This window comes from Astyanax mexicanus, chromosome 14 (genome assembly GCF_023375975.1).
Source record: "Astyanax mexicanus isolate ESR-SI-001 chromosome 14, AstMex3_surface, whole genome shotgun sequence".
Lineage (NCBI taxonomy): Eukaryota > Metazoa > Chordata > Actinopteri > Characiformes > Acestrorhamphidae > Astyanax > Astyanax mexicanus.
Window position 1 is genome coordinate 33,172,582 of NC_064421.1, and position 20,824 is coordinate 33,193,405.

A 20,824-nucleotide genomic window follows, 5' to 3' on the forward strand; every position below is an offset into this window, starting at 1 on the left:
AGCCCCAAAAATTTACTAGCTAACCAGCAGAAGCTAGGTTGCCTAACTTCAGGGCTCCACTGCTTTAGCTGTATCTGTCTTCGGTGCCTGAATGCTTTCCCAGATCTTAAACGGGAGGATTTCACCCCTTCCCCTTCTAAGTCTGTTCTAAAATAAGGAGCAGGGAAACAGGAGAAATGAGATTGGGTGGAAGTGTTCTATATGCTCAGTGTAGCTGCTAAAATTGATGATGATTGGTCTAGAAACAAGGAGGTTGTCAAAACAGTATGTTTGAGTAGTATATAAGTAAGAAGATTACACCACCTAAAGCTTAGATATAGTTGATGACTGTTCACTTATTTGTTCTTTCTCTCTCCCTCGCTCTCTGTAGGAATGGCAGGGGGAAAGTACCGTTCATTCCTGGTCCACATAAAGGCAGTGTGTGAGAAGGGGCCGGAGGAGAGTCCGCGTCGCATTGTCCGTATGACCCCTGCCAAGCCCCAGTGCAGCAACAAAGCACACTCCCTGTCTTCTCTACTGCAAAAAGCCCAAGCCACCAAGGTATACACTCTGCCTGTTACTTACTTTTGCACAAGTGTTTGTGTGCGTCACACCAGAATAAGAATTGTGAAAAGTGAAACTGAATTGAACAAATACATCAACACATTTCCCTGTATGTGTGTGATTCCTGACGTCATTTCTGGTTGTCTGTGGACTTCAGAGAGTTAATGTATGCTGCCACCTAGTGGCAGAGAAGCGCTACTGTTAGGAGTTGTTTTAAAAAGCTGGATTGATTGTGTTCTGTTGTTACTAATCATGTGCCTCTCGTGCTCTCCAGGAGAAGGCCTCCACATCTAAAACAGATCCTCAGGTTGCCCCTAAAAAGCCTGACAACCTCAGGGGCTGTGACCTGCTGCTCGAGGTGTCTGTCACAATCAGGAGGTTTAAGAAGACGTCAGTACCCAAAGAAAGGTGGGTCACCTTTACTATATCTTGTAGCGTGAATCACACACTATTCTGATGCACAATATCACATCTCTTCTTCAAGCCACTGCTGTTACAGTAGTTTTTATCAGTTTTTATTTTTTTGTTAGTTCTTAGTTTTTATTAATTCTAGTATTAGTTTTAGTTTTTTTCATACTTTGTCATTTGTGTGGTGGAGGATTCAAAACGGTGTTTTGTAATAAAACTCAACAAATTTAATAAAAAATAAAATTCAGTTACTGTGAAACAACCAACTGTCCACAAAAAAACTGTAACAGTCCACAAGCTAGCAGCCTTAAGTGCAAATATATATGTATATGTAACACTGCTGCTTAAAATAGCCAATAGGACACACATGAACATGAAACACACATCACATCAGAGAGCTCAATCTGAGAAACACATAAACTCAGAAACCCAATAAACTCTACAGGTTTCACTCATTTTTCACCAAAATTATCAACTTAGAAATAAAGAAGGAAATGGACACCCAGCAGTAGATACAGGTACAGCTCTTTACCATATCAGTGCAGAACTAACTGTACTGTACCTCACATATGTAACATCAGAAAGTGAACACAGCTTTCTGAAATACACTTCTTTTAGAGTGTGTGTGAGAGAGAGCGCGAGAGTGTGCGTGAGTGTGAGAGAGAAATTTATCAGTTCATCCTCCACTGCTTGAGTGGAAACGCAGCTTATAAATAAATTAACAAACACGAAAATTAAGGGTGTTCTATCTGTAATTTCAGGTAGTTTTAGTTTTATTGTTTTATAAACTCTCAGTTTAGTTCCAGTTAGTTACCGTTTTTTTTCTTTTAATTACCGTTTCTTGTAGTTTCAGTTAACGAAAATGTTAGTTTTTTCACTCGTAGTTTTTGTTATTTCTTTAACGTTGCATATCACCCTACTACTTATTGAGCTCCACTGGCTACCGGTTGCTGCTCTCATTAAATACAAAGCTCTTATGGTTGCCTACAAGGTGATGATGGAACAGGCTCCCTCCTACTTGCACTTTCTCTTAAAGATCTGTTACCTCCTGTCTGCTGCGCTCCTCCAGTGAACATCATCTAGCTTTACCAAACATTCACACAAAGCAATCCAGACTGTTCTCATACAGAGATCCTACCAATGGTAAAACAAACGTCCCTCCACTACCAGATCAGGAGCTTTCCTTGCTATCTTTAATAAACTCCTAAAGACCGAGCTCTTCAAAGAACCTGTACTCTCCTAACACCCCTAACAAACTAATTACTTCCAACCTTGTTTTATTCTTCCCCTCCTTTCTTCTTTGGGCTTTTGCTTTGGACTTCTAGGTCTTATTTTCAATTTACATAATTATTTAAGTTGCTTTGGGTAAAAGCGTCCACTATAAGCTCAATCAAGGCAGTCTGAGACATGCGTGGTTCAAGAGATAAGGATACAATGGAAGGGATTAGAAAGGAACCACGGTGTTCCTGTCTATATCGGTCATTAGTTTCAACGAAGTAATGACTTTAATGAATGACTTTATTGTTTTTGTCCATCCAGAGTGCAGCGCTGTGCAATGCTGCAGTTCCCCGAGCTTCATGAGAAGCTACTGGGGGCGCTGTGTAAGCGTGGAGAGGAGGGTTCCCCCTCTGAGCACTCACAAAGCCTCATTCTGGACATCCTCTGCTGGCTGGCTGGGGTCTACACCAACGGGCCCTGCAGGTAACGCATTTCCTCATCCATTACTGCAGCAGTACAATGTGGGCTTTGTCTCTGAGCATTGGTGTTGAACTGGTTCTTCCTGATTGTACTGCTACAGCTGATCTTACCTCTGGTGTAAATATGATTGCTGAAACTAGTTTGAGTTTAATCTGGTTCTTTGTCTTCTCACAGCCTCAGAGAGGGAAAGGAGGGGCTTCAGACCAAAACCAGGAAGCGCCTCACAGACATCATCCGGGTGTGCTTCTTCCAGGCGAGCCGTAGCATCGCTCACAAATGTGCCCGCTATCTTGCACTTTGTATTAGGTTAGTTCCTAGTTAGCATCCTGCTTCTAGGCGTGAACATGCAAAACAGAGGGGTAAAGCTAAGTGATGGGGATTAAGTGTGTTTGCATGCACTTAAAATCAGTATCTTATAATCTTATTATTCATGTCGCCATGTAAACAGTATACACTGGTTTCTTAAATTGGAGTACCGTTATAAGGTATTATAAGGTGCACTATCAATGAACGTCTATTTTCTGGTCTATTTTCATACATAAGGCTCACAGGATTATAAGACCTTATAATGAAATACTTATTCAGCAGTTCTCACCGCTGGGTGGTGGTGGTGGGGGTGTATAGCTAACTAAGCTAAGCAAAGCTTAGCTAAGTAAACAAAACTGTAATAAAATACTTTATTTTAAAAGTCAAACGAGCGCTGGATGTTAATCTACACAGATTTCTCGCCTGACAACTGTGATTTATGGTGAGGAAAGCCTTTCCGTTTATTTACAGTAAGCTTAGATTCCCAAATTTCTCCAGCACTAAGGCTGGAGCATTAACATTTAGCGGCTAACCGCTAGCGGTGCTAGCCGGGGGTTAGTAGCAGTCTACAGGCCAATTATACTCGCCTCTGAAAGGGGAAATAGCGGTTAGCAACTTTAAAAATTTGGTTTAAAAAATGGGTTAAGAAGTCTAAAAAAAAGAGAGCGGTGGATTTGAGCTTAGTAATGGTATTTCTTACTGCATGTTTACTCTTATTCAGAGTGCCCTGAAAAATAGCCTGTTTTTCCATTGTCTGCTTACCCATTTTCATCTACACGCAATGATCAGATTCTTGATAAACCACTTAATCAGGGTTTCTTCTGCAGTGATGAGATAATGAGGTGCACGCACATGTAATTGCACTGTGCTGATTTAAATGCATTTTGGCTAATTGACATTCATATACATTTTCTTCTTTTTTTTATGAAAATTGCAGCAGTAATGGTAAAGGAGACCAGAATCAGCAGGGTTTCGGACAGGTGCTCTTGAAGGCCCTGCTGGATAACATGCCTTACTTACCTGCTGCAGCTACTGGGGGTAATTATGGTTTGCACTGCAAATGGATATGTCCTATTTGTGTGATGAGTGCAGTACTGCTAGTATTAAACTTAGACTGTAATGAAATCCAGCTTATGTTTTTAATTGCCCTCAGGTTCAGTGTTCTGGTACTTTGTGCTGTTAAACTATGTGAAAGATGAAGATCTGGCTGGCTGCAGCACCGCCTGCGCCTCTCTGCTCACAGCTGTATCACGGGAACTTCAGGACCGTCTCACCCCGCTGGAGGCCCTGCTGCAGACCAGGTGATATATATATATAAATTGGCCATAAGGTGTTAACTCAGCAGACAGCTCGGGAACACACCCACAAGTGTATACATTGTGAGGTGTTGTGTTGTGCTCTCTCAGGACTCCGGCAGCTGATAGCAAGCTACATAACCGGGATTTAGACCAGCGATCTCCCGATCATAGTGGCAGCGATTTAGGATGTCTGGTCGTTTTAATGAGTCTGTGTGTACTGGTTAGATTTTGTGTCAAGCGCGTAGTGCTTATTAGAGATGTTACAATGCTTTTGAAAATAAACACTTCAGTGTTTTCACTATGTACATTTTGCAGTGCTGGGCTGATGCTGCTTCCACATTTTTTATGAAATGTCTGGGTTTTACAAATTAAAAGATCATTCACGATGTAACTTAAAGCTTGTCACATACTGATTCTAAACTCAGTGTGTAAATGCATTAATAAAGGTTAAAATAAATACAAATTTGACTGTGGTAATATTTAGACCACAGAAAGACAGACTGCTAAATTACCTCAGCTCATGCGACTAAACTGGCCCTGTACAGCTTATATTTTTTAGCTGGAAAACTGACTGTTGTTGTTGTTGTCTCTGTTCAGGTATGGTCTGTACGGATCTCCATTCGATCCAGTTCTCTTTGATCTGGAGGTGAGCGGATCTTCCTGTAAAAACGCCTACAGCAGCAGCATCGGTGTTCAGTCAGATGAGATAGACCTGTCTGACATTCTCTCAGGTATGTTCACATGAACTCGTACACCTCCTCAAATACACCTACTTTTAGTCTACTGCTTATTTATATGTATATATTTTTGTAGTTTTAATTGAGACAAGTCTGATCCTTTTTCTGTATATTTGTTTATTGGTTAAGGTAGGATAGCACTGAATTTATAGAAAAATAATAAATATACCAAAATGTGTTAAATATTATGTTCTAAATGTGAAATATATTACATTTATGCAACTAAGTGTACTGATGTATACAAAAATATATTTCTTTAAAAATATATGGATGTAAATATTATTATTATAATTATGTTATATTATTATAATTATGTTAATATATTGAATTAAACATAAAGAAATATATTATGTCTGTTTTATAGGTTTATTATTATTGTTAGTACATTATTAATAGTATAGTTTTTTTTTTACCTAAAAGTGCTGAAATAAAGTAAACATATGAATCTAAATGCATTAAATACAGAAAAATATTCATATGTGTTAAATTTCTAGAAATTAATAAACAAAAATATGATGAATATGTAGAACTTAATATTTAGATCTGAGTATATTATTTGTTATATATACTAAGTATATTGGACTACATATGTTATAAATATATTGTACAGAAATATGCTAAGTATATTTAACAGAATATATAGAAATGTACAAATACGCGCTATTATACAAAAACTTGGACAAATGTACAGATATATTAGAATATGGGTGGGCGATATGGCTCTAAAATAATAGCACAATATTTCATGATATTTCCGCGATAAAGATACTCTTGGCGATATGACAAAACACTGGATTGAAAAAAATATTTAAAGAATGCACTACTGCAACAAGCTAAAAAATATATATGGCACACCCCTAACTGCTCTCTTTCTTTATTTCTTAAAAAAATGCAAGAATTTTGTCAGTCAATGATCCAGAATGTCATGATACTAATAATGCACTTCAAATATCTCCATATATCCAGGATTAGTAGTAAAAATGAATGATACTGAACAGATATAATCTATTGTTTCTAGTAGATATATGAGGGGAAATGAGAACAGTGCGATTTTATCTTTTGCTAAAAACAGGAAAAAAGTAGTATCCTGATGTGATGATTAGTAGTGGACGATATGGCACGATATTTCAGGGTATAATATTGTTCACAATATTAAAAATGTTGACGATATTATTGCATACTTTATTATATCAGACAAACAAGATAAAAATGTAAGGGTTTATATAAAAATATCAAACATACATACACACACAATATTTGACAATAAGAAAAAAGGGCATTTGTTGTTTTACCGTGGTAGTGCAGAAAGAAGACTACAACCAAGTCTCAATGGTTTAGATATGTAGATAGATTATAAAATATAATAATTAAAAAGAGGTGTGTAGAGATGAAGTGAGGATGTATTGAGGATATGAGTGTATGTGTGTTGCTCTCTCTCTGTAACTGCTGTAGGTAACGGGAAGGTCAGTGGCTGCGGAGCTGCAGAGGGCAGCTTCACGGCGCTGACCGGTCTACTGGAGGTCGAGCCTCTGCACTTTACTTGCGTCTCCACTAGTGACGGCACTAGAGTGGAGAGGGATGATGCAAGTATGTTCACCGGTACATATCCCCTTTATTACTACTACTCTTCTACTTCTTTCTGCATCATTCTTTTCTTTTTAAATATGCAGAAAGGATTGGATTTTACCTTTTTGTCTTTTGCCGTATTTCAGTGAGCACGTTCGGCGTGACCCCCACGGTGGCTGGGCTGTCTGCGGGGACCGTAGGCGAAGCGTCCACAGCTCTGAGCTCGGCCGCTCAGGTGGCCCTGCAGTCGCTGTCCCACGCCATGGTGTCTGCAGAACAGCAGCTGCAGGTGCTGCAGGAGAAACAGCAGCAGCTGTTGAAGCTGCAGCAGCAGGTCGGACTGTGCACGCCGTAACACATGGTCAGTAAAGTGTCTTAACAAATACTTCCTGTTCACTAATTACATCGTTTCTTTGTGGGACAGAAGGCCAAGCTGGAGGCAAAGCTTCACCAGACCACCTCAGCGGCAGCCCAGGCTGCGTCGGGGGTGGGGCCCATGCACAACTCTGTGCCTTCCAACCCCTCCGGCGCTCCGGGATTCTTCATACACCCCTCCGACGTCATCCCTCCCACACCCAAAACCACACCTCTCTTCATGACTCCCCCGCTCACGCCCCCCAACGAGGCCGTTTCTGCTGCCATCGGCGTGGAGCTCGCCCAGCTCTTTCCGGGCGCCATCATCGACCCACCGCCCGTCAATCTTGCTGCACAGAACAAGAACACACACAAAGCCAAGCCGGTGAGTCTTTTTTTTTTTCTCTAAAGGGTTATAATTCAAAAACGTGATAAAACTGGTTATACAGAGGCAAGTTGCTTGCAGAAGACACAATATGGATTAAAGGAAAAAAAAAATCAGAAAATGTACTTGAGACCTAGAACTAGGATGTTTACGATAGTCTTCTTGCTTTCAAAGGCAATAAGTAAATATTACCCTGTTCTTAGTTGCACAGCCCGATGCACACCTCCCCAGAAATGTAACTACGTGTTGTGCACAGCACTCCTCTTTGATTTTGTATTCCTTATTCTCCCTAATTTACAAAGCACACTACCCAATCCACTCATTAGGACTCACCCTATCACTAGTAATGCCCCAACACCGGGAGGATAAAGACTAACACATGCCTCCTCCGATACGTGTAAAGTCAGCCACCGCCTCTTTCCTAACTGCTGAGTTTTCTAATTACCGAGTTGCCAGCATGCTCGGAGGAAAGCGCAGCGACTCGGTTCTGATACATCAGCGCACAGATGCCTTGTGTTGATCGACATTACCTTAAGAGTGATGTGGGGGGAGAGAGAAACAGCAAGGCCAATTGTGCTCTCTCAGGGCTTTGGCAGCTGTTGGCGAGCAGCATGAACGGCATTCGAATCAGCGATCTCCCGAAATGCTTGTGGCAGCGCTTAGCCTATTGCCCAGCCCTAGACACCAACATGAATTATTTTTCTTTAGTACATTTTTCTGTGTAAATGTACAAGCTAAGAAATTCCAGTTTCTTGTAACTAGACTATAAACATGGTTCCATATTTGTGTGTGCCTGTTTTCTGCATCTTTATTCCTATTTAAGTCAAGGGTTTTGATTCACCCTTCAGTATTTTTGTCTTTTTTTTTTTTAATTTACGAATGCTGTGTAATGTATCAGGAATGCTACTCCTCGTCTTCTCTCTTCAGTAGACGTAAAGTCAGACGTCAGAGTAACACGGGCTAGTGGGTAATGTAGTTGAAGCTGAAGCTGTTGGGTAAAGTAAAGAGGTTTGAGTTGTGATGTGATGTTTTCTTGTTTTTTTTGGGGGGGTTCCTGAACAGAAAAGAACACTTTGTTTTTTGGACTGTATTGATGGTTGATTCGTTGTCCGTCTCTGTGTAGTGAAACGGGTGTTGACGAGTTGTTGCTGTTTTAAAGGAATGTGTCTACAGATACAAATTACACCTAGTCTTAACCTTTAATTAGGTTACAGATTCTGCATTAAATGCTTGAAGTAATTAATTTGGTGCCAGTCTTGTTTAAGTCCAAAGCACTGGACAGTTTGATGGTCTCTGTTATTTATCGTGCCTGACCTTAGTTAAAAATTTAATGTACAAGTACAATCAATTGCAATTAATTCTGCAAGACTAGGCTTAATTTGTGTCTGAAAGCTTTCCAAATATCTCTGTTATGGATGAGTCTGTTGTAATTTGTGTTGTGATTTGTTGTTTTCCCAGCAGAACCCAATGGGCAGTGGTCTGGCACTGGCCATCTCTCAGGCCTCACACTTTCTCCAGCCTCCTCCTCACCAGTCCATCATCATAGAACGCATGCATTCTGGTCTGCACATGTTCTTAATTCATTAATCCTTTGTTTACGAGATTAAGTACTGTATGTAAGAGATGTTTGTGCAGTATAATTAATGTTTTAATTGTACCGTGCTCGTCCCATCCGTAGGTGCCAGGCGGTTTGTGACGCTGGATTTCGGGCGGCCCGTTCTGCTGACAGACGCGCTGATCCCCACCTGTGCCGACCTAGCTTCACTCTCCATCGACATCTGGACGCTGGGCGAGGAGGTGGATGGCCGTAGGCTTGTGGTGGCTACAGACATCAGCACGCACTCCCTTATCCTGCACGACCTGCTGCCACCTCCTGTCTGCAGGTTCATGAAGGTGAGCAATCTGAGAAGTGGATCACTAGTAATGCCCGAAGCCAGACTCTGCCTCTTTGCAAAAGAAAAGTGACTCAGCTCTGATACATCAGTTAACATTTGTCTGTGCTGACCGACGTCACATTAGTAATGATCTACCCACCCAGAGAGAGCATGGCAAATTGTGCTCTCTCGGACTCCGGCTGCTGATGGCAAGCAGCATGATCCCGGATTCAAACTAGCGATCCTCAGATCATAGTGGCATCACTTTAATCTACTAGATCACTTTGAAGGCTAATTTTATGCTTCTTGGTGAATCTACACCAGTTAAACATTTATATATATATATATATATATATATATATATATATATATATATATATATATATATATATATATATATATATATATATATACGTATATATATAAAAAAGTTATCCCGACCGGCATAGCTAAACTCCTGTTTTAGAATGCCCTCCCTTGGATGTGTGGTGGAGTTGTATATGTAGAATATTACACATACAACTCCATCACACATCCAAGGTCATTCTGAAATTGGACACGCTGTACCAGATATGTGTGTAAATGTGTTATCACATCCTCGCCAGCGCTGACGTCTCCTGCGCTGTTTTTCATCTCAGATCACTGTGATTGGCCGCTACGGCAGCACCAACGCCCGTGCCAAGATCCCACTGGGCTTCTACTACGGCCACACCTACATCCTGCCATGGGAGAGCGAACTGAAGCTGATGCACGACCCGCTGAGGGGCGAGGGCGAGGCGGCCAGCCAGCCGGATCTGGATCAGCACCTCACCATGATGGTGGCCTTGCAGGAGGACATTCAGTGCAGGTCAGTGATCAGTCGCTACATCTCTGTAGTTTAAAGAGGTTTTGACCTTTTTGAACCCATGAGCTATATTTATATAACGCTTCCCGTCACTGAGCTGTGAAGCTGAGTTTTCTGGAAAGATAAAGCTCGATCTAGTACTTTTGAGATGAGTTTTGGGATGAGTTTTGGGAGTTGGGGATGAGTTTTGGGAGTTGGGGATGAGCTATGGGAGTTGGGGATGAGCTATGGGAGTTGGGGATGAGCTATGGGAGTTGGGGATGAGCTATGGGAGTTGGGGGTTAGTTTTGGGAGTTGGGGGTTAGTTTTGGGAGTTGGGGGTTAGTTTTGGGAGTTATGGGATGAGTTTTGGAAGTTATGGGATGAGTTTTGGGAGTTGGGAGTTGGGGATGAGTTTTGGGAGTTGGGGATGAGTTTTGGGAGTTGGGGATGAGTTTTGGGAGTTGGGGATGAGCTATGGGAGGTGGGGATGAGTTTTGGGAGTTGGGGGTTAGTTTTGGGAGTTGGGGATGAGCTTTGGGAGTTGGGGGTTAGTTTTGGGAGTTGGGGGTTAGTTTTGGGAGTTGGGGGTTAGTTTTGGGAGTTGGGAGTTGCGGATGAGTTTTGGGAGTTGCGGATGAGTTTTGGGAGTTGGGGATGAGTTTTGGGAGTTGGGGGTTAGTTTTGGGAGTTGGGGGTTAGTTATGGGATGAGTTTTGGGAGTTATGGGATGAGTTTTGGGAGTTATGGGATGAGTTTTGGGAGTTTGGGATGAGTTTTGGGATTTGGGGGTGAGTTTTGGGAGTTGGGGATGAGTTTTGGAAGTTATGGGATGAGTTTTGGGAGTTGGGGATGAGTTTTGGGAGTTGGGGATGAGTTTTGGAAGTTATGGGATGAGTTTTGGGAGTTGGGGATGAGTTTTGGGAGTTGGGGGTGAGTTTTGGGAGTTGGGGATGAGTTTTGGAAGTTATGGGATGAGTTTTGGGAGTTGGGGATGAATTTTGGGAGTTGGGGATGAGTTTTGGGAGTTGGGAGTTGCGCATGAGTTTTGGGAGTTGCGCATGAGTTTTGGGAGTTGGGGATGAGCTATGGGAGTTATGGGATGAGTTTTGGGAGTTGGGGATGAGTTCTGGGAGTTATGGGATGAGTTTTGGGAGTTTGGGATGAGTTCTGGGAGTTTGGGATGAGTTCTGGGAGTTTGGGATGAGTTTTGGGAGTTTGGGATGAGTTTTGGGAGTTATGGGATGAGTTTTGGGAGTTATGGGATGAGTTTGGGATGAGTTTTGGGAGTTTGGGATGAGTTTTGGGAGTTTGGTAGTTTGGGATGAGCTATGGGAGTTATGGGATGAGTTTTGGGAGTTGGGGATATGTTTTGGAAGTTATGGGATGAGTTTTGGGAGTTGGGGATGAGTTTTGGGAGTTGGGGATGAGTTTTGGGAGTTGGGAGTTGCGGATGAGTTTTGGGAGTTGCGGATGAATTTTGGGAGTTGGGGATGAGCTATGGGAGTTATGGGATGAGTTTTGGGAGTTGGGGATGAGTTTTGGGAGTTATGGGATGAGTTTTGGGAGTTATGGGATGAGTTTTGGGAGTTTGGGAGTTTGGGATGAGTTTTGGGAGTTTGCAAGTTGTGCTCTCGTTACTGAATCCTGGATTCAGGGGTTGAGTAAAGCCAAATAACAACTAGCAGTAATCATAGTGTCAACAGCTGCAGGAATAACACTGAACAAAAGTAATGAATAAATTAGTGACCTTTTGATGTAAAACAAAGGAAAATGTAAACATTTACATTTATATATTTTTTTTGGCATCACAAATGTAGTTTCGTAAAGAATGTGGTCATAATTTATTCTTTTTCATGTTTTGAGTGTTTGTGTCTGTATATATACTGTATATACATTAACAATGCCTGTATGGTTCATACATACTTACATCTATACACACATACTTTACTGAAAATGAAAAGAAAACGAATAGAAGAGAATATTGTTACTGTAAAAAGAGAACGGTTATCTAAGGTCTCTGTATCTTTCTGATCATTTATCCAGCTGTCTCCCACTCTGTATGTCTGGAGTCTGCATCTGGTATATATAGAAAGAATCTCTCTGTGTATTATTCTGCCACATACAGGCAACCTAGCAACGATGAAGCGCTTACAAGCCGGTAGATGCGGACAACAACAACTGTGATTGGTCCACTGAGCATTGTATCCTCGCTGCCACCAAATACTGTTTTGGCAGTTTAATACAGAGCAGTGCAGCCACAGGTGCACAATGCACAAGTATAAATGCTCACTATGGCATAGGCCACTTGCACAGACAATGCCACAGACTCTGCATTAGCTCGACACATATATATATAAATAAATATAAATTAGCCTTTAAGGCTTTAAATTTTTAAAAGTTGAACAATAGGTCTGAAATAACCTGATCATTAGACAAAAGTCGTTGTAACTGTGTTTCTTTTTCTGTCCTCGTGCTGTGAGCAGATATAACCTGGCTTGCCACCGTCTGGAGACTCTCCTGCAGAACATTGACCTGCCGCCCCTGAACAGCGCAAACAACGCTCAGTACTTCCTGCGTAAGCCCGATAAAGCAGTGGAGGAGGACTCGCGAGTGTTCTCCGCCTATCAGGACTGCATCCAGCTGCAGCTGCAGCTGAACCTGGCGCACCATGCGGTTCAGCGGCTGAGGGTGTCTCTGGGAGCTGCACGCTCCCGCCTGCCCGAGACCTACGAGCCACAGCAGCTGGTGCATAACTCCTCCACAGAGCAGCTCCGCACCATCATCCGCTACCTGCTGGACACACTGCTCAGCCTGCTGCATGCCAACAACGGTCAGTATTCTTCTGCTGTGCTTTTTCTCCTTCTTTCATTCTCCTTTTCATCTTTACTTTTATTAGTCACCTTTAATTTCACCTTTTCAGCCCTTTTATTTGTCTTTTGCTGTATTTTGCTGTTTTACTGTTCATTCTTCTTAATGAGTTTTCTTTTGTATTTTTTTTTGTCCTGTGTTCTGCCACTCTTGCAGTGCTTCTGTATTTATTTATTTTTTTTTAAGCCAATTTTCTCCCCAATTTACACAGCCAATTACCGAACCCACTCATTAGGACTCCCCCTATCACTAGTGATGCCCCAACACACCAGAAGGGTGAAAACTAACACATGCTTCCTCGGATACATGTGAAGTCAGCCACCGCTTCTTTTTGAGCTGCTGCTGATGCAGCATTGCTGAGCAGCATCACAGCGAGCTTGGAGGAAAGCGCAGCGACCCGGTTCCGATACATCTGCTCACAGATGCCCTGTGCTGCGGACATCACCCTAGGAGTGATGTGGGGAGAGAGCGCAGTCTACCCACCCGGAGGGCCAATTTTGCTCCCTCTGAGCGCCGGCAGCTTGATGGCAAAGCTGCATGAGTGCTCATAGTGGCAGCACCTTAGACCGCTGGACCACTCGGTGCCCCTATATAGCGCTTTTTACAACAGAAGTTGTCACAAAGCAAAAGAAACAGGCTTTCGAAACTCGATTCCCTATCTTATGCACGCAGGTTACGGTGCAGTATGGGTAGAACATCTGTTGCGCTGGTGATTTCTGTATCTACTGTAACTGTAGATTAACCCTTATTTATAAACAGAAAAATATAAGAAAGGAATCTTAGGATATTATGTTATGCTTATTTTGCTGTGTAAAGCATGTGCTCCACAGGAAGTCAGATTTTAGCTCAACACCTGGAAAAGCATCTTGTCAAACTGACAGCAATCTACAAAACCAGTCTTTGTCAAGTATAAGCATATTCTCCCCATGTAGTGACAACAGGACAAAGCAACATTCTTTAGAGTTTGGATCAATGCTTAATGCTCTGTCCCATTCATCTCTCTCTCTCTCAGGTCACTGTGTTCCAGCAGTGTTGCGGAGCACGTTCCACGCTCAGGCATGTGAGGAGCTCTTCAAACAGCTGTGTATCAGCGGGACCCCTAAAATCCGGCTGCACGCCGGCCTGCTGCTGGTGCAGCTGTGCGGAGCTGAGCGCTGGTGGGGGCAGTTCCTCTCAAACGTCTTGCAGGAGCTCTACAACTCAGAGCAGCTGCTCATCTTCCCCCAGGACAGGTAACATGCAGAACCATAGACACACACACACACACACACCATTTGGAGAGATCATTATTACCTCTCATCTTTTCCTCCAGTTAATGCCTTTCTTCTCTTTGCTATAGAGTGTTCATGCTGCTGTCCTGTATAGGCCAAAGATCCCTAAGTAACAGTGGAGTCCTGGAGGGGCTTCTGAACCTTCTGGACTCGCTGCTTTCTCCTCTGCAGCAGCCATCAGCTTCACTGCATCGCCGCACTGAAGGTAGGAACTGCGGTAATCAGTATATGCATTTTCAGTCATTAGCTGTCATGGTCTCCTTATAAAAATGAATATAAACTTTCTTTCCCATGTTATTTATTTAGTTATTTAGTTAGTTACTTAGTTACTTAGTTGAATGCGTAACTGACATGTCAAACGTCATGGGATGGCTGTACTTTTGCATCTTAAAAGCAGAATATCATTGAAAGTTTTTTTTATTTTAGTTATTCAGTTCAAAATGTGAACTGAATGTTATATATATATTTATCTATTTTAAACGTTTATGTTCCTGTAGGCAATGAAAACTCAAAAATCAGTGTCTCAGAAAATTAGAATGTTATGTAAGACCAAGTGGTACTTTTGACAGTGTGGGCAGTGTGCCAAGTCCTGCTGGAAAATGAAACCCTCATCTTTATAAAAGTTGTCAGCAGAGGGAAGCAGGTAGTGCTGTAAGAGTTTCTGGGAAAACACATTAAAACTTGACTGGTTTCTTTTGATAACCACCAATAAGACACGTGTTATTTGGATATTTGACCACACTCCTTAAAATAATTCAGTAAACACACATTACACATTCAACACATTTTTGAAACATATAGAGGCTTTCTTTTTGGGAGCACTATTTCGCAAACATGATACCTGGCCTCATCCATTCTACAGCCGTCTGTGAAGTAGTTTTGGGGTAAATTAGTCCTGTTAAAACTCCCAGGCATGTCAAACTTTAATTTATCTACCTGATGGTTTGAGATGCTGAGCTGAAGAATTCTGAAACCCTGTTTGTGCAAGGTACCAGTTCCACTAGTAGCAAAACAGCCCCAGAAGATGATGCTCCCACCACCATGCTTAACAGTTAGCACAATTAGTAACAGTATAGTTCCGGAGTTGAATGCCTGATCTGTACCCTAACCCTTCAAACAGTGGACTTTAATGTGTCAACTGACCATTAAATAGTGGCTTTGTTCTGTAGAATCTAACAGAGATTGAGTTTTATTTTTTATTTTTTTGTGTATGCTAGGTGTGCTGGATATCCCTATGATCAGCTGGGTGGTCATGCTGGTGTCTCGATTGCTGGACTATGTGGCCAGTGTGGAGGATGAAGCCACATCAGCTAAGAAGAACCTGGGCAGCAAAGACAGAGAGAGAACGTTCACAGGTGAGTCCAGTAGTAAGTGTTTAGAGCTATTTTTTTATTTTATTTTTACAGGACAGTAATGGCCTGGTTTCTCATAAACTGCATGTTTCTCTTTTTTTATTATAACAGGAAACCAGTGGAGTTTTATCAACAATAGTCTTCAGTCTCAAAACCCCAACAGATCAACCAAAGGCAACAGCAGCTTAGACCGCCTGTACTCACGCAAGATCCGCAAGCAGCTGGTGCATCACAAACAGGTAAACGTGGCCCAGACAGACGAGTAATACACAACTTGAGATCATTTAACAGAAACGTTTCATAGCATTTCACAAGCCTACTTTTATATAGAGAAAACTGTTATATGCAGGAAGCCTCTGTGTTGATTGTTCCCTCTTTACCGCAGCAGCTGAATTTACTGAAAGCCAAACAGAAAGCCTTGGTGGAGCAGATCGAGAAAGAGAAGATCCAGAGCAACAAAGGCTCTTCATACAAGCTGCTGGTTGAGCAAGCCAAACTCAAACAAGCCACATCTAAGGTAGCCTAGAATCATGCCTTGTCTTTTGTACACATGAAAAGCATTAGATATTAGATATTTTATAATTCACTTTCATTTTTTAATTTCTTAAGCCATTTTCAGCTGTTTTCTACATATTCAGAGTAATTTAACCTTAATTGTTTTAAATACAGTTCTCTGCTAATTATAGGTTGTTTTTTTTAATTATAAAGAACCAGTGTATACAAAAATTGGTAATTATACTATACTATTACTAATAAAGTAATCACACTGCCCATATCAGTTAGATTTACAGCCTGTATTTCACATGATCATGCACATGGTATTAAAAGAATGTTGCATTGTATCGGTTAGGGGTGGTCAGTATGACCCTAAAATTTTATTACAATATTTCTGGGTTATTTTTGCGATAACAATGTTCACTGGATTATAAGGCACATTATCAATAAATGTTTATTTTCTGGTCTATTTTCATACATAAGGTTCTCTGGATTATAAGGCGTATTATGTGACACTTGTAAGGAACAGCAAAAGAGCTTATGTGGTTAGCGGGTAATGTTAATGCTGCTCCAGCAGTGCTAGCCTGGAGTACAGGCCTATAATACTTACCTCTGAACAGAGAGAAATGCTAGTGTGTAGAGTGGTTAGCGGCTAATGCTAATACTTCTGTAGCCTTGGTACTGGAGAACTGAACTGAAACTTCTGTATAACACTGCACTGTAGCGGAGTGGCTTTACTGCTCATTACAACCTGACTGGTAAAATTCATACATAAAAGACGCACTGACAAAAATAGCTGTTATGTTATTTTACTATTACTTCCAAAATAATCAATCTTGTCCAAATCAGTAAGATTATCAGCCTACATGGCAAAAAACTAAATCTTAGCAAGTGAATTTTTTTTTTATTTAAGGCAATAAATCTTATTTTCTTCTTTTTGTCTTACTAAGCATTGTAAGTGTTAGATTATTTTGCTTATTTTAGGGATAATTATCTTAATCATTCTTACTTAGAATTTGTACCTTATTTTAAGTAATTTGAACTCAAAATAAGCACAATCAATTTATCAACAAGCATTTTATCGATTAGAGGTGGCCCATATGGCCCTAAAATATAATATTTTTTGCGATTACGGTATTCAAAAATGTTTCTAAAATGACTGTGTATGATGCGATATGTCAAATCCCCAATACGCAGTACTTCTCTAGGACTATCTTGCGTGATAATGTTGATGCTGAACCCTCGGTCGGTTGTGTTTTCTTTCCTGCAGCACTTTAAGGATCTGATCCGGCTGCGGAGGACGGCTGAGTGGCCCCGGTCCTCTCTGGACTCCGAGGCGTCTGTAGCGAAGGAGATGCCTGAAGTGGAGCTGCTGCCATTTACACTGGCCCACGAGCGCTGCATCTGCGTGGTCCAGAAACTTGCACTCTTCCTGCTTTCCATGGACTTCACCTGCCATGCTGACCTGCTTTTGTTTGTCTGCAAGGTACACGCCCATCACGCATTACCAGGATAACTCTCAGAAATGCTGTAATATTAATGCGGTCTCTTCCCCTAATCTGGTATTTAACAGGGAGTCAGGGAAGATCCTGGAGAACAGGTGTAATGTGATTTAAACTCTCCTCCTCTCTGCAGGTGTTGGCGAGGATAGCGAATGCCACGCGCCCCACAATCCACCTGTGCGAGGTGGTTTCAGAGCAGCAGCTGGAGAGGCTTTTGCTGCTGCTGGTGGGCACCGACTTTAACCGTGGAGACATCAGCTGGGGAGGAGCCTGGGCCCAGTACTCTCTCACCTGCATGCTGCAAGACATCCTCGCAGGTACTACTACTGTGATGTGCATGTGTGTGTGACTGTGGGCAGGAGAAACCCTGCCCTGAACCTTGAGATGAGTCCTCCATGTCCTGTTTCTATTATTAAAATGATCCATTAAAAACTGAAGCTGAAACTGGCTGATATGTTAGAAGAACAGCAGGATTAGAGGGTTGAGCACCATTGTCTTACTGCTCATTGGTTTTGCCCCTTAGCCTGTAACTGTATTAGTTGAGTTTTTCTTTTAATTTTTTTTATTTGTCTTTTTAATTTTTATTTTATTTCTACTATTATTTCTACCGTACTGTCCATGTATCCTTTTATTCTGAATTATTTGATTTCTTCTTAATTATTTATTTTTCTAACGCCTTTGCCATTTCATTTTTGCCAAGTTCCTTCTTTAAGCTTATCCTGATGAATTACTTGATCTTAATTTTACTTAAATTTTTCCAATCCCTTTAAGGGTCTTATTCTATCGTTTTTGTTTTTTTTTTAATTCATTTTGAAACAACAGTATGAATACATGCCATGTGAGCTAGTTTTACTGAAAAAAAGTGCTCTGGTGATCCGGGGAAAGAGTGGGCAGGGAGAAACGATAATATTTTGACTCTTGCTTATGAATATTCATACATGCAAACACATCGCCTCTGATTGGCTAACAGCACTGCGAGTTAGAAACGTTTTAAAGTAAAAATATTTTTACACTAATTACAGTCTTTGCAATGTCATATGTTTCTTTACAACATGTGTAATGCCCTGCTAAATGCAGTTCAGCTACTGACCTAGTCTTAGAGTCTCTGTAAAACACAAAATCCACCGGGGATCTTATGTAAACCTATAGTAAGTTACATACAAGTTGGTAGTCCAGGTCCAGAAGGTAAAAATCCACTCTTTTCCACCCAGAGGTGGATTTTTACTTTTAATTAGTGTAAAAATAGAACTGTTCTAAACATACTGGGCAAAGCATATAACACTGATGTGTTATTTGCACAAATAACACAGGAACGAACTGCCATGTTGTTCCTAGTTGTTCCAGGTTACCCTCAATGTATTCCCGAGTAAAAAAAATGGTTGATTTGTGTTACAGTGGATAGTAGAATCTCCATATTCTAAAACAAAATCACTGTTTAATTTAATACATGATTTAAATATGCATGTGCGCCAATATGCGGGTGAGCAGTGGCGGTGATTAACATTTTAAAAATCGCTAATAATCTAAACTAAAAAAAAAAAGCAATGCTCTGGACTGTAGAGACAGAAGCAGGATACATTCTTTTTTTAATATACCTTTAATTTTGAAATAAATAATGAACAATAAATATAAAATATCATGATTAATTCTTTCCTGCTGTTTGTAGGAGAGCTGTTGTCTCCGGTATGTTTGGATGGGATGGAGGAGGGTACGGTCGGTGACGAGGCCGGTGCATCCTCCTCCTCGGTGGGGGTGGATTCTGACGATTCTCTGCCCCAGCCCACGCCGATAACCCTGGTTGAGACAATTGACGAGCCCCTGGGACCTGATCTCATCGCAGGTACTCCCGGGACCTCCTCTGCTTTCCAAAGTGCGTTGGTAACCCCGCCCGAACCTACGTCGTCCTTTGTCTAACACACACTCGCGCGCGCACACACACACACGTGCGATAAAAAGATGTTTTTTGACTTGCACTATTTTTCTTTTCTCTCTTGTCTTATACAGCTGCATGTACATGTTTTGAATGCTGTGGTTTGGTTTTGGATGTTTTTTGAATTGGAGAGGGATAAGAACAGTGCTACTGTTTGATAATTCTTTTTTTAAGTATTGTGATGTGAATGAAAGTGCATATATGCATTTCCTTTAAAAGGAAAGTGTGTTGTGGCCTTAAAATTGCCCAGTGACTTGCTAAAGAAGCCTGTTGTGTTCTGTTGCTTTTCTTAGTGTGCTTGCTTGGCAATATTAAAGCTCTTTTCGTTGCCCAAAGGTGCTCCACCACTATCATCTTTGGAAAAAGATAAAGGCATAGACTTTGACTTGCTACAGGACCTGATGGATGTTGATATTGATCCTTTAGATATTGATTTGGAAAAAGATCCACTCGCCGCCAAAGTCTTTAAGGTATGTTGTGCATGTCTACATGTTCTCGTCATTTTCCCCTTTCTACTTTTCCTTCTTTTCATCTTTTCCCTTTCTTTTAATTCTTTATTTTTTCCTTCTGTATATTTTTTTCTATTTGGTTCCACTATATATTCAGTGTCTCTAATAACTGTGATTATAATTATTAATCCAATTTTGTGCAGTATTGTAGTTTCTGTACAGTATGTGTCCACTAGCACTTTAGCCTTGATGCGTTCTGCTTATTTCAATAAAGAAAGATGCAGCATACCAGGGTAAATTATGTTGTGTATTGTGTCAACTATATGCAAATAAGTACAGCTGGTACTCTGCATCCAGCCAATTGGGAAAGAGTAAGCTGATGATGAGCGCCATACATGAACAGATGCCTTTTAAAAATGAAGATAAGCTAAAAATGTCAGAATCTGAATTTACGGAACTTTATATTAAAATAAAGTTCATTTAAAACATTTTAAAATCGCCTACTACTAAGAATTTGACGTACCACAAGATCTTGCAAGATTAAAACAGCACAATACTTGCAAGACTGATGCACAGAAAAACAAAACTTGAAAAAAAAAACATGGACCGGGTTCCTGCAGGTCCTTAAAAAGTCTTAAAAACTCTTACATTAAAATCCTGGTAATTAAGGTCTTAAATTTACTGTAAATTTGATGTTGATATTCAATGTTCAGACTGTGCATTTAATGCCGGTGGAAAGGGCACATGCTAACATTAGCGGTGGGCTAGCTGACATACTAAGATTAGTAGCGAGTTATCTAGCTACATTACTGGAGAGAGAACTAGGGTTAGTGGAGAGCTAGCTAATATAGTAACATATGCAGTGAGCTAGCTAACATGTTAACATAATAACATTAGCAACAATTTGCCGATGTTACTGGGGAGAGAACTAAGGTTAGTGGAGAACTAGCTAATATAGTAAC

The 20,824-nt window shown here is 41.0% G+C and overlaps 1 protein-coding gene across 19 annotated transcripts in view; it reads left to right on the forward strand.

The window, feature by feature from the left end:
• Positions 1-20,824, forward strand: part of birc6 (baculoviral IAP repeat containing 6) — a 231,106-nt gene that overhangs the window by 44,047 nt on the left and 166,235 nt on the right. For 4 of the 19 annotated variants that reach the window (XM_022672703.2, XM_022672707.2, XM_022672695.2 and 1 more), the window contains exons 16-38: positions 371-540; positions 818-951; positions 2,491-2,652; positions 2,824-2,955; positions 3,893-3,993; positions 4,109-4,256; positions 4,851-4,984; positions 6,443-6,589; positions 6,703-6,890; positions 6,981-7,295; positions 8,754-8,856; positions 8,974-9,188; positions 9,808-10,016; positions 12,479-12,825; positions 13,876-14,095; positions 14,203-14,339; positions 15,352-15,489; positions 15,598-15,725; positions 15,872-16,003; positions 17,252-17,467; positions 17,617-17,800; positions 19,150-19,353; positions 19,750-19,883. In XM_022672703.2, coding sequence (XP_022528424.2) covers positions 371-540; positions 818-951; positions 2,491-2,652; positions 2,824-2,955; positions 3,893-3,993; positions 4,109-4,256; positions 4,851-4,984; positions 6,443-6,589; positions 6,703-6,890; positions 6,981-7,295; positions 8,754-8,856; positions 8,974-9,188; positions 9,808-10,016; positions 12,479-12,825; positions 13,876-14,095; positions 14,203-14,339; positions 15,352-15,489; positions 15,598-15,725; positions 15,872-16,003; positions 17,252-17,467; positions 17,617-17,800; positions 19,150-19,353; positions 19,750-19,883 — 3,998 coding nt within the window. The remainder of the gene's footprint in view (positions 1-370; positions 541-817; positions 952-2,490; positions 2,653-2,823; positions 2,956-3,892; positions 3,994-4,108; positions 4,257-4,850; positions 4,985-6,442; positions 6,590-6,702; positions 6,891-6,980; positions 7,296-8,753; positions 8,857-8,973; positions 9,189-9,807; positions 10,017-12,478; positions 12,826-13,875; positions 14,096-14,202; positions 14,340-15,351; positions 15,490-15,597; positions 15,726-15,871; positions 16,004-17,251; positions 17,468-17,616; positions 17,801-19,149; positions 19,354-19,749; positions 19,884-20,824) is intronic. The other 15 variants (XM_022672696.2, XM_049464202.1, XM_022672702.2 and 12 more) reach the window with 12 other exon arrangements.